Genomic DNA, 11,280 nt, shown 5'->3' with positions numbered 1-11,280 from the left:
ATTGAAAAAGGTAGATTTATTGAAATTATTGGTAAAATTATGTGACAGACTAGTAGGTAGGTTGCTACTCGGGTTTTATAACCTAGTCTTTCGCATAATCGTGCATCCCATGGTCATTCTCATGGGGCACAACTGCAATTTTCAAAACCACTCATCTTTAGATTTATTTGACATCCTTTCAGTGACAAGCAAACATTCTAAAACTACTCTGTATGGTTTTTAACAGGTCACTCTAAACGGCAAATTTAGATAATAAATAAGATTAAGAAAATGTTTATGGTTTCAGAATAGCAAACTGGCTTATGTAAATTTACCAATACACCAGGTTTATTAGGAGCATAAATTTAACAACATCATGTTAGTACATTTATGTGCGATACACAGTAGCACAGGGTAATGCACTATCGCCGATGACGACGTGAGCTTGGTTTGAGCTTGCTGCTCACAGCTGACATAACATCTTCATACGGAGGAGGCCGATCTTTGCGATGACTCTTTCTTGAATCCCTGTTTATAACGTTGTTTTTTGATCCAGTCCCATCGAATAGCGTACTATTTTCGCCACCAACCCCTGTATTTTGTTTGTTTGTCAACTTTCGAGTTCTGTCCAGCTTTCGTTGCAATATCTCTGCCTCATTAAAACCTTTAACTAGCTGCCTTAATAGTTCCTCGCGCGTCTTAAAGCTTTTTAATTTATTCTTTTTGTTAGTACGGGGAGGATGACATCCGTCGTTATTCACGGGACTACGTTCCTGGACATCGGATCTTTGGAATTCAGAAGACGTACTTTGTCGTCTAAAAGATTTTACTTGCCGACGTGGTCCTTGTTCATTGTCAGCCCATGGTCGCTTCGCCTTTGTCACCCTTTTGCAATCCTGGTAATTTGTTGACTTTGGTACCGTTTTAGACTTGTACTGCTTTGGCTTAGGTGGCCGGACCGGGTTTGTTGTTTGTTTTGGTACGCGCAGTGCAGGTCGTTCAAAGTCTGTCGGATTGCTTGTAATTATTGCTTCATTGCAGAACAACGGTGATAGAAGACTTTTTTTATTTGTAACTGGAACAGAATTTACTTCAGCGTCATCATTGTTAAGCACGGGTGATCGCTCTTGGTATATGTATCGCGGTTGTTGTGGATTTGACAACGCTGGACAAACGGAGCTTTTTTCTGTACTAATAAGAGGATTTAGCGTAGCTAGAGGAGACGAACTTATTTCGTTACTGGCGCACAACATATTCTGCGACATTAGACTGCAAGGCCCTGTATATATTTCCACACGTCTATGTCCAGAATTTTCGGACGTTGAAGCGAGTTTTTCAGTCTCTTTTTCGTGCTGCTTGTTATGTGGAACTGTTACCGAATGAATGTCTTCTGATTGATAGACGGTAGTATTACTCGGCGAAACTTTGCTAGGTTCCGAAGTTGAAGTTTGGACAGGGTATTCAATATTCCTTTGCTTTGATTTTTCTCTTCTGCGTTAAATAAAGTGAATTAGTTATGAAACGTTAACCTAAAATCGCCCATTTACATGTATAATGACATGAAAAAGTATGCAATTTAAACCGGCGGAAAGAAAAAGTAAATTGTTTGCCTGTTTAAGGGCCGGAGCAGACAAAATATGTGACCCAAATTAGTAAAACATTTAATTCCAAATAAAGCAACCTTCCAAAAACAAACCTGAACTAATATATACGTAGGAAAAATAAAAATGTAATGGATATAGATTTGCGTTCTATAGTTTTTTAATTGATTACGGCAAAACTAGACATAGGATTGGCCAGTGGTCACAGAGAAAATATGTAAGAAATATACATTCTGGAAGCGCTTATCTATTGGCCAAATTAAAAATTTGAACAGGACCGTTATATTCTTGGTGTTATGGATATATTTAAATATTAGTTTATCAAAAATATAATTCGTGGAATTAAGGTCTTAGGTTTGTTTCCCCCTCCGGTTTGCTGTACATCAGGATATTTTAAAAAATATTTCAAGTCGGTTGACAATAAAAATTGTACGATGGATGACTATGTTAATATTTCTGTTCAAAAATTGAATAAAAATTATAGGTCACTCATTTCCTTAATAATAACACGCCTACTTGCGTTAGGAAGTGCCTGTAGATTTCCTAGTTTTTAATATTGGTATGGTAATTCATATTTTTTTTGTAGAGTCCGTATTTATTGTATAGTAGTCCATATTTTCCAACTATGGATGTAATTACCAAGTAATTGACGTTTTTACAGCGACCATGATGTCTATGATCGTATCGTTTGCAGTTGGGCTAAAGCATTAAAAATCCTACTATTTTACTAGGGACATAATTAAGACGTCCTATTTTACTGTGCTAAGAGTGGAAAATTACTAGAAAAATTTCCAATAAAATTACTTGCCTGTAAAAAATATAATATTTGTTACAGCATATTTGGACTATCATTCCCGGGACAACAAACAAAAGTATAACCACAATGATGCCGACAAAAAACCACAACCAGTTTTTTTTGAAGAAGGTTAGTGCCAGTCCATCATGTTTAAAAGCTACTAAGGAGGGTAAGTCATCAGTAAATTCTTTATCATCCATATCTGTAACCATAAAAAAATATTATCCTAACTATATTTAATTTTTTAAACTTGTATATGTATTTCTTATATCGTTTCGATAAAGACAACTTAATTTCTGACATCGACAAAAACAAAATATAAGAAATAAAAACAATTTTTTAACTCTATTTTTTTAACTCCGAACTCTATTTTACTTAAAAATACAATTGTTTTTGATAGGTGATATTTGTTACGTTATCTTAAATATTTTAAATAATTATATGTTGTTTATTAGGAGTAACCTGACAACAGCGACGTTTACTGTTTGTACCTTTAATTAAAATATCATATTGATAATAACCAGTTAACTATAATATTATGCACATATAAAACCGATGAATTGCGGTCATTTTGAGGGGCTTTTTTGTTTTACCATTCCCAATCTGTGCTTGTATTTTATTATTTAATACACTGCTCAGAAACCTTTTACACACCCGGCACACTAATTAAATTGGGTCTAATTAAAAAAAACCTTAGAAAAATGACGAAGATCTCTGTTTGTAACTTTCAATAATGCGATTGCGTGATAGAATTAAGAAGTAAAAAGAATGATTAATATATGACTATTGATTACCGAAGTGTTTTTCTAATTTTAAATGATTGCCAACGGTTTTGAATTTATTAGTTTTACGATAAAACGTTTATGTATTTAACCCAATGGTTTTAAACTTTTTTGCCGCGGCCCAAATAACTCTTTTCAGAGCTATTAAAGGCCAACTAAGCAAAACCACTTTGAAAGCAGGGCGGATCCAGGATATTTGTTTTGAGTTGGAGGTATTAGAATGACGTCACTAAGTTACGTCTTAAAACAATTGTTCTTTGAAACACCTGTTGTTCTTGAACGAACCCGTGCGCAAGTATGAAGCTAACATACGTTTGTCAAAACGTTTAACTTAGACGTATAGTACTTGATGCATAAATGATTCAATAGCGCCACCCGCAATCAGGTAAAAAGACCGCACGAAACACAAAAATACATTACGTTAACCTTGAAGTAAAATTTTGATAAAGGTTACTCACAATATAATGGCAATATTACCATGCTGAATAAAAAATTACATTACTGGTAACTATATATATATATATATATATATGTGTCGGTAGAAATTGTATTTTGTAGGGAGTTGAAGTCCACAGAGCGTTAGGCTGATGGCCACTAAGAAAAGGTGAACAATTACACGTCTTGATGCCAAAAACACTGCTATTTCAAAAGGTAAAGGTATAAAACGAAGAATATACTCCCGAAGCTCGAAAATTTTTGCGTTTACATAGCTAAAGTTGGCTTTGGCAGACACTCACAGTGCCATACTTGGCACGCGGGCTTTAACCACGTTGAAACATTATAAAAATTCTTAGCCACACCAACTTTTAAAATAAAATACAATATATGTACAGCATTCACGCGGCCCACAATTACATGATAAAATTAAACTATGCTCGCGGCCCACTAAAAAAAGCTCTGCGGCCCACTTAGGGGCCACGGCCCACAATTTGCCGACCACTAATTTAACCAATAGGCTTCTACGCGATTTTTCTGAAAATAATTATATTTACCAAAAGTTGAATAATTCGTTCCATGGGGATCTTCATAATCTTTTTCTGGAATTTAAAATGCGCTAATTTTAAAACAATAATGCTGAGTTGATATAAAAACAAATAAAAGTTCTGTAACCTTTTTTAGTATAAGCGTCTTCAGTTACTAGATTCCAATTGAAACCCGATGTTGTGGATTGCATAATCGCTGTTTCCTGACCTAATGATATTAGTTTATTGCTTGTTAGAAAAAGTCTTCAAAAAGTGAAAAAGGGGGCCACGACTACAAAACAGTTGTAAAATACTGCTCTGTTAAGTCCCGCTACTTAATTTTGTTACATTTAGTTCACAACTTGCGCATATTATTGTAGTCGCCATAACATAAACCAGTTTTGCTGTTAAAACATTTAGTCTTTTGGCATTTAATTACAACAACTGATAAAAAGCAGGAGTAGACCTAAGATATTTTTGCAATTAAAAATATGTCTAACTACAACTCAGAAAAAGCGTTCATACAAAGCGCCAAAAGATGCGTTTTTAGGTTTAAAATTTTAGTCAACAAAACGTAATCCATGATAAGGTGTAATAAAAATACTAAACGCGAAAACTGTAATCGTTAATCTAGTGTAGTTATCCGTGTATTTTAAATGTCGTCGTTAAACACTCGATGTTGTGTCCATGTTCAAAACATGCAATGAATTCATCCGAAACGTGATCAAATGGATTCAGAAATGGGTTGGCGATACCTCCATTGTTGGGCACCTTAGGCTGAAAATATTTCGAAAAAACACGACCATAATACACATAGTAACAAATTGGCGTGCAGCGCAAAAAAAAATTGTGTTCACGTAGTTAACATAGCTAACAAAATATGGCCCAGTTTAGAAAAGATGCCTGATAATTTCAATTGGCGACCGGTACCGGCCTGCGGACCTTAGGTTGCCCATCCCTGATATAGCCCATGAATGGCGTTGCGCGGGACACAAACGAGACCTGTTTTAAGTAAAGACACAAGTGGGTCATAAATGAAATTGAATACTAATATTTATGCGAAACTTACTGCTACATTTTCAGTAGCAATAATATTATTTTGAGCTCGTAACCAATGAGTTTTATGAGACGATTCTATGTGATTGATTGTAAATATTGAAGTTATGAAAATTTAGGGTTTGCACTGGTCTTATATTTGAGCTACTATAGATTTACACTAAAATTCAGCCAACTACACTTGTAGATTTGCTACAACTAATTTCAGGCATTTTAAATTTGTCATGGCTATCTCCATCACTGCTTTTGATGAAACCTTTTAAGTAAACCATGATAGCTAGTGATTTAGTATTATCTAAACACACATACACAGATTGATAACTATAATAGTATATTTGGTGTCTGTGCTTTTATCAAAGGTCAATCAGTTAAGTTAAAATTCTTCGTAGAAATATAGCAAGTTTAGCGGGTCACTTCAGAGACTTCGTTGCGGGTTGGATGCCCCTGGTTTAACGCTTTGAATTATACCAGGAATTCTTTTGTTCATCCCTACCACACGGTACACTGCCTTTTATACACTCAAATGCAAAACAACATTTAACGATATTTGAAAATCCAGTTATAAGGTTTAGATCACCACAGTTATAGCTTATTATTCACGGCTGTTGAAGTTAGGTATTGCAGGCTTAGCAATGCCAAAACAACAATTAAAAAATATCATTCACACTCATGAATTGGTTCATATTTTATTTAAATATTTTATAATATTTCGTTATTTTAGACGTATAAGCACCCTCTCCATCCCACCCTGGCAAGCTATCTTCATATGTGTTAAGTGCAGTGTGACTCTACTTAGTCGTTTTACAAATGCCTTGCATTTAAAATTTGCCAATTTTGCGAATGACTTAAAAATTAAGCCTTTTAATTGAATACAACTTTGGTAAAATTGTCGTATTTATTACATGTTTTTCTTTAAACAGTTTGCTTGTTACATGCTATATGTTGAAGGTAAAATAATGCTAAACATGGAATAAGTGCAAAAACAGAAAAAAATATCTACGAATGGATTCTAAAAAATATACAGCTACACTTTTGCATAAAAACGACTTTTTAAATCAAAGACCAATAACTGATGCGTTTGACACATAATGGGCCTCATAATAATTACTTATTAGGGCATAAAGACTTTTATTTTGTACCGGAGCAGCGCTTACAAAAACACTTTTTTAAATTACACGATACCGTTAAATTAGAATGCTAAAAATGACTCCTCTGTAATCTGGAAATATGTACTCTAAAATGACGAAGAAGTTTGTCCAGTTTCGGTCAATTAGATTTAGGTAGAACTGTGGCCACTGTCCCTCTTGTTGAATATACAACCAAACGGTAGCAGTTTCCTTAGATTATAATGGTGCTACTATAGTATGGGTTGTACAAGGTACTCTCTTGTGCTCTACGTTTTACATGCATTGAAAGCCTTTTGTTACGTTTATTTACCGGTAAAAAAGTACTGTACAGTACAATAAAAACCTTAAATGCCTTACATTCCCGGACGACGTACGTAAACATTTTGCGCTTCGCGCAAACTACGAATAACTTTTTTTGCGCTTCACTAATTGGGGGGAACTCAGACTTTTTTGCGCCAATTTTTAATGTTATTTTAAAACACGATTACCTCAATGTTTTAATTTTTTACAACATGTCGGTCAAAATCAGCTCGATGTTAATCAATATATCAGGCACGAGCAACTTTTGGGTGTCTCCCAAATTAAAGTTTAGCCAATAGAAACCAAGAAGCGCGCCACGAAGAGTTAATTTTTAAAAATAGCGAATCTCTTTTAGTATTATTGTTTAATATTTAAGAGTGGCGCAAGGCACAGGACAATTACCAAATGGGCGCGGTAAAAAAATGGCTAAGAACCACTGTTCTAAAAGAAGTGGTACGCGTGGCAGTACAGAGCGTCCCAAGTGGTACGAGATTGTAAAAAGGTTGGGAACCCCTGCTTTACAACCTTCAACCTACATATTATAGCACAAATAAATTAATCGTTATTGTTAAGCAACCATTGATTTATACGTTCTGAAACAGAAATGTTTCAAGAGCAAATGTTTGAAGCCTGTTGCTCCGAAAAATTGGGGTACATTTTTGAGATATGTTTAGATGAAAATGATAAATAAACATGAAATAGTAGGCTGAAATGGCTTCTGATCTCTATACGTTTTAACTCTAATCTGGTTCAGAACTATTTTAATTCAATGTCGTCCAAAATTAATTCAAGAGCTTTATTTTTATTTCTTGCATTAGTCATAAAAATATATAAAACAGTAATATAGTTATTTTTTCTAAAGTTTACCAATGTTTAGATGCCCTTAAAAGTCAGACTGAAACAGGACATTACCTTTATAGGAGTTTTTTATCCACCAAAAAGGATCATATGGTGTTGTTTGGGCGGTTGTAAAACTTTGGTTTGCAGTAACTTAAAAAACATAAATAATCCACAGTTTGTTAAAAATTTACAGTTTGTTAAAAATTTAATTTGTTGCATACTAACCTTGTTGGCCGTGTTCAGGGATGTTCGTTGTGACAAGTTTTGGGCGTTCCGTTGTTTGTTTGATCGCTGATGTTGTAATACTGTTGTAACGACTTTGTGTTTTAGTTTGTTCCGTTGAAGTTTTGTAAATGAAATCTTGATTACTTCTGTTTCTCCCATTTTCTTGTCTTTCTGTTATCACGTTAAACTCATCATGCTCACTAAATGCTACAGTGCTTGCTTCTTGTTTATTAGTTGGAAAAAAGTTTTTGGCGATTTTTTCTGTTTCAGTGAATAAAACATTTCTATTGGTCGGATTTAGGTTCGAAAGAGTTGTCGTGTCGTAGTTTAACTTGTTTTTAATGACATCTGAATTGCGTGTTAACAACGGCTCCGTTGTTTCATTCACTTGCGTCACGCTTTCTGAGTTGCGATCACTTTCAACTGAAAAGTTTTGAGTTAAGATAACTTTTGATAAGACATTGGTTTTAGTAAAGAGTTGTTCCGGTTTGATCAAAGACAACGTGGACTCAGTTGGCGGGTAGATCATCGAACTTGATGACTTATTCGTTGTGCCGCTGAACGACGACGGCAAAGCTGCCAATATACTTCTTACGGTCGTTGTTAATGTTTCATTGGTCGCTTTCGGCGACTTTGTTGAAAAAAACGTAATATCGTTTAAGACATTCCTGCTTTCATCGTACGACGTTGTTGAATCAACTTTAAGGTCGGTTTTAACTGTCTTGGTAACCTCAATAGAGGATGAAGCTGTTTCCGTGCTATAAGTTACTACCTTGGATTCGTTGGAATATAGTGTAATTTGTTTTAAAATTTCCATCTGCTGCGTAGTTGGGGAATCTCGAGTTGTAATCACATCGATAGGCGAATGTGACGTGCCTAATAGGTTTGCAATAAAAGAAAGAATGGACATATCTGCGACACTATTTTTTGTCATTGTTGTTGCTAAATTTGTCACTGTTGGTGTTGCCTCTCTCGTATCATTGACTTGTTCATAAAAAGCGTTGGTATCGTTGACATCGCTAAAATCGGTATTATTATAATCATACGTATCAGCATAATCGCCGTAAACATCGAGCTGCTCGAAGGAATACGTTGGAATAGGAGTTGCGACAGTCGTAGAAAATGATTGAAAAAACTGAGCAATGCCTGACTGCAACATATCTGGTGGCCTTTTCCATTTGGCGACACCAGTGGGTGCCGTTGAACAGCTAACAAATATACAGAAGAATGAAGCAGAGATACACCAAATATTCATTATGTTTATTGTACAATTCTTTAAAACTCTTGACTTACTCAAAATGTAATGGACGTTTAAGTGAGAACTTTCATTCTTATCAACATATATCGTATCGTTTACAAACCTTACATTCAGCTTGTTGCAAAATCAGTAATAGTCCTACTCATAGAACTCTTGACTGAAGAATATAGAAAATTTGGTTAAGAGTTGTACGTTGAAAATAGCCTAAGGCAATTACCACGTCTTTACTGTAGCGCCTGTCGGTACTTTGCTTGTGACGGTTTGCTTCCAAAGACTGGTTTGTCCGGTTATGTGCAACTGGCAACCTAGATTGAAAACATCTTTCAAATGGTCAACTATTTTGTTTCAAAGATATTTTGAAGCCGTTTTCGCTTCGTAATTATTGGTTTAAGAATGATTCATGAGAAATTGTACCCACTATTCATGAAAAGTCCTAATTTTTTTTTGTTTAAACGTGTGTCGTCATAAATTGGCTATTTTCTAAAGATTTTGATTCCCATTATTCCTGACAAATAACGACACGGGAGTGAACCAAAGGGGACCAAGAGCCTATACGACCAAATCAAAACCCTACTTTGTTTTTTAATAGTTCAATTTGTTTCGTCTACCTTTGGCACCTTTAAGTCTAAAATATGAGTACCTAAAATAAACAGTTCTTCATAATGTTTGTACAAGCAGGTAATATGACCATCTGTTTTTTCGTCGATTCATCACAGAAACAGTAACAGAAACTCTCTCGAAATCGGTTCCCTGTGCAAGTTATGTTTTGCTGGTGATTATTGACAAGCAGGGAGAGTTTTTGGACCTGAAAATAAGAAATTTTGACCTAAAAAATCAAATTTGATAAATTTTAAACTAAAATTAATTTATTTTGACACAATTCTGACGCACTAGAATTACATTCATTAAAACAACACAATGTTGTGTAAACAATAAAACTTAATGTTTAAAAACCCGGGTGAAACCAGTATCAGACATTTTTCAAAGGAATAAATATTTCACCTATAATGGCGTATGTGGAATCGTAAGTTCCTATAAATAAAAAATAATAAAATTAATAAAAATTCAAAATATGAAAGCAGTACAGACTAAGTAAACAGTTTGAAAACAAAACTGAACATAGTTTGAAAACAAAACAGCGCCCTCCGTCGGCATTTGTGAGAAGGTACATGTGCTACATTTGACCCGGTCTTAAATGTATTTTGCACCAAAACATCAACTTAAGACTTACCATTCCTGCTACAGGGGGATATAAAGTTTCTTTATACCCAGTTTCATTAATGTACTCGAAATGATATTTAAACGTGACATGGTGACCCCATTAAGGGTGATCTTAAATGGGTTTTGCACCATTTCCCGCACTTAAGATCGGCCATTTATTGACCACTGATATGTGGCGCAACATTTAAGATAGGTTTGATCGATGTACTCGACATGATATTTAAACCGAAATTTTGGTTTTTTTTCAACAGCCCCGCTTTCTAAACGCACCAAATTCATAACTTAATCGGCCTTTTGGGGGTGCATATGGGGCCCTTATATGCTCTAAAGTCTAAATAGTCAAACCTTAGTACTCGACATGCCATTTAAATCTCTGCTAGCTCCCGGGTTATAATGAAATGTCATTAAACACCACACAACTGTTACTTAAGTTATTTACAATTAGTGAGAAAAATCTAGTCTCTGATAGGCTTTTACGAGTTCATTAAAGCTCGGCAAAGACTGAGGTGGAGATGCGAAGCACAGCTATTATCATCAGTAAGAGAGGATTTGTACCTGGATTTCGTGAATTTTATCTCTGAAAAGTTTGTTCACAATATTGGAGGTAGAACCAAAAAGAACCGATTTTTTAAGCATGTATTCTCATGTTCGGAAAGTTCTCTAGCTTCAGAGAAGAGTAGAAATCTAGAAGAGATTCTGACTTGAATCGATCTGCTAGTATGGTATCAGACTGTAAGTCAATGAGTTCCAATTGAACATCACTGTGGGCGTTATTAACGCTGCAGGTAAAGGGACAGGGAATCATAATTATGCATTTCATCCTTAATTGTTCTGAGATCTTCAAACCGCCATGAAAATGCACAATGTAACGCTTTCCACATGGATGAGTATACCTGCGGAGATCAGGTGATGGTGAGACTTCTTTCAGTGTTGGCATATGAGTGAGAAAGTTGCTCTTCAGCATTTTTCTCACAAAAGCCTTTACGAGGGCAAACATTTCATGAACAAAAAGACCCTTGCCTTGCAGTTTAGTGTTCAGGTCATTCATTAGTGCTGTCACATCAACAGCAAATGCAGAATCTGCACTACACTTCTCATTTGTAATTAGAGCTCAGGGATGGGTTTTCCTTTGT

The 11,280-nt window shown here is 35.1% G+C and overlaps 1 protein-coding gene across 3 annotated transcripts; it reads right to left on the bottom strand.

The window, feature by feature from the left end:
- Positions 1-218: 218 nt before the first annotated feature.
- LOC146160354 (uncharacterized) lies at positions 219-9,069 on the bottom strand. 3 transcript variants are annotated; one of them, XM_083385482.1, is made up of 7 exons: positions 8,962-9,069; positions 7,669-8,876; positions 7,516-7,593; positions 4,269-4,349; positions 4,151-4,195; positions 2,389-2,578; positions 219-1,470 (listed from the first exon to the last, which is right to left on the bottom strand). In XM_083385482.1, the coding sequence occupies exons 2-7, from the start codon at positions 8,825-8,827 to the stop codon at positions 402-404; spliced, it is 2,622 nt and encodes an 873-aa protein (XP_083241608.1). In that variant the 5' UTR covers positions 8,828-8,876; positions 8,962-9,069; the 3' UTR covers positions 219-401. The 3 variants fall into 3 exon arrangements, with proteins under 3 accessions (XP_083241608.1, XP_083241606.1, XP_083241607.1); XM_083385480.1 differs by having other exon boundaries at positions 7,669-9,066; XM_083385481.1 differs by lacking the exon at positions 7,516-7,593 and having other exon boundaries at positions 7,669-9,066.
- Between the last annotated feature and the right edge of the window lie 2,211 nt (positions 9,070-11,280).

Source organism: Ascidiella aspersa, chromosome 3 (genome assembly GCF_963924565.1).
Source record: "Ascidiella aspersa chromosome 3, kaAscAspe10.2, whole genome shotgun sequence".
Taxonomy (NCBI): domain Eukaryota; kingdom Metazoa; phylum Chordata; class Ascidiacea; order Phlebobranchia; family Ascidiidae; genus Ascidiella; species Ascidiella aspersa.
This window is presented reverse-complemented; position numbering and strand designations above follow the sequence as displayed.

Bases quoted from the DNA above. Each gene is read 5' to 3' on its own strand.
- LOC146160354 (XM_083385480.1), bottom strand. From the start codon at position 8,923: ATGAATATTTGGTGTATCTCTGCTTCATTCTTCTGTATATTTGTTAGC. The intron at 4,350-7,515 runs GTAATGTCCTGT...TAATATCATTAG, and splicing joins GATAAAAAACTCCTATAAAG to GTCAGGAAACAGCGATTATG. The intron at 1,471-2,388 runs GCAAGTAATTTT...TATTTAACGCAG, and splicing joins AAATATTATATTTTTTACAG to AAGAGAAAAATCAAAGCAAA.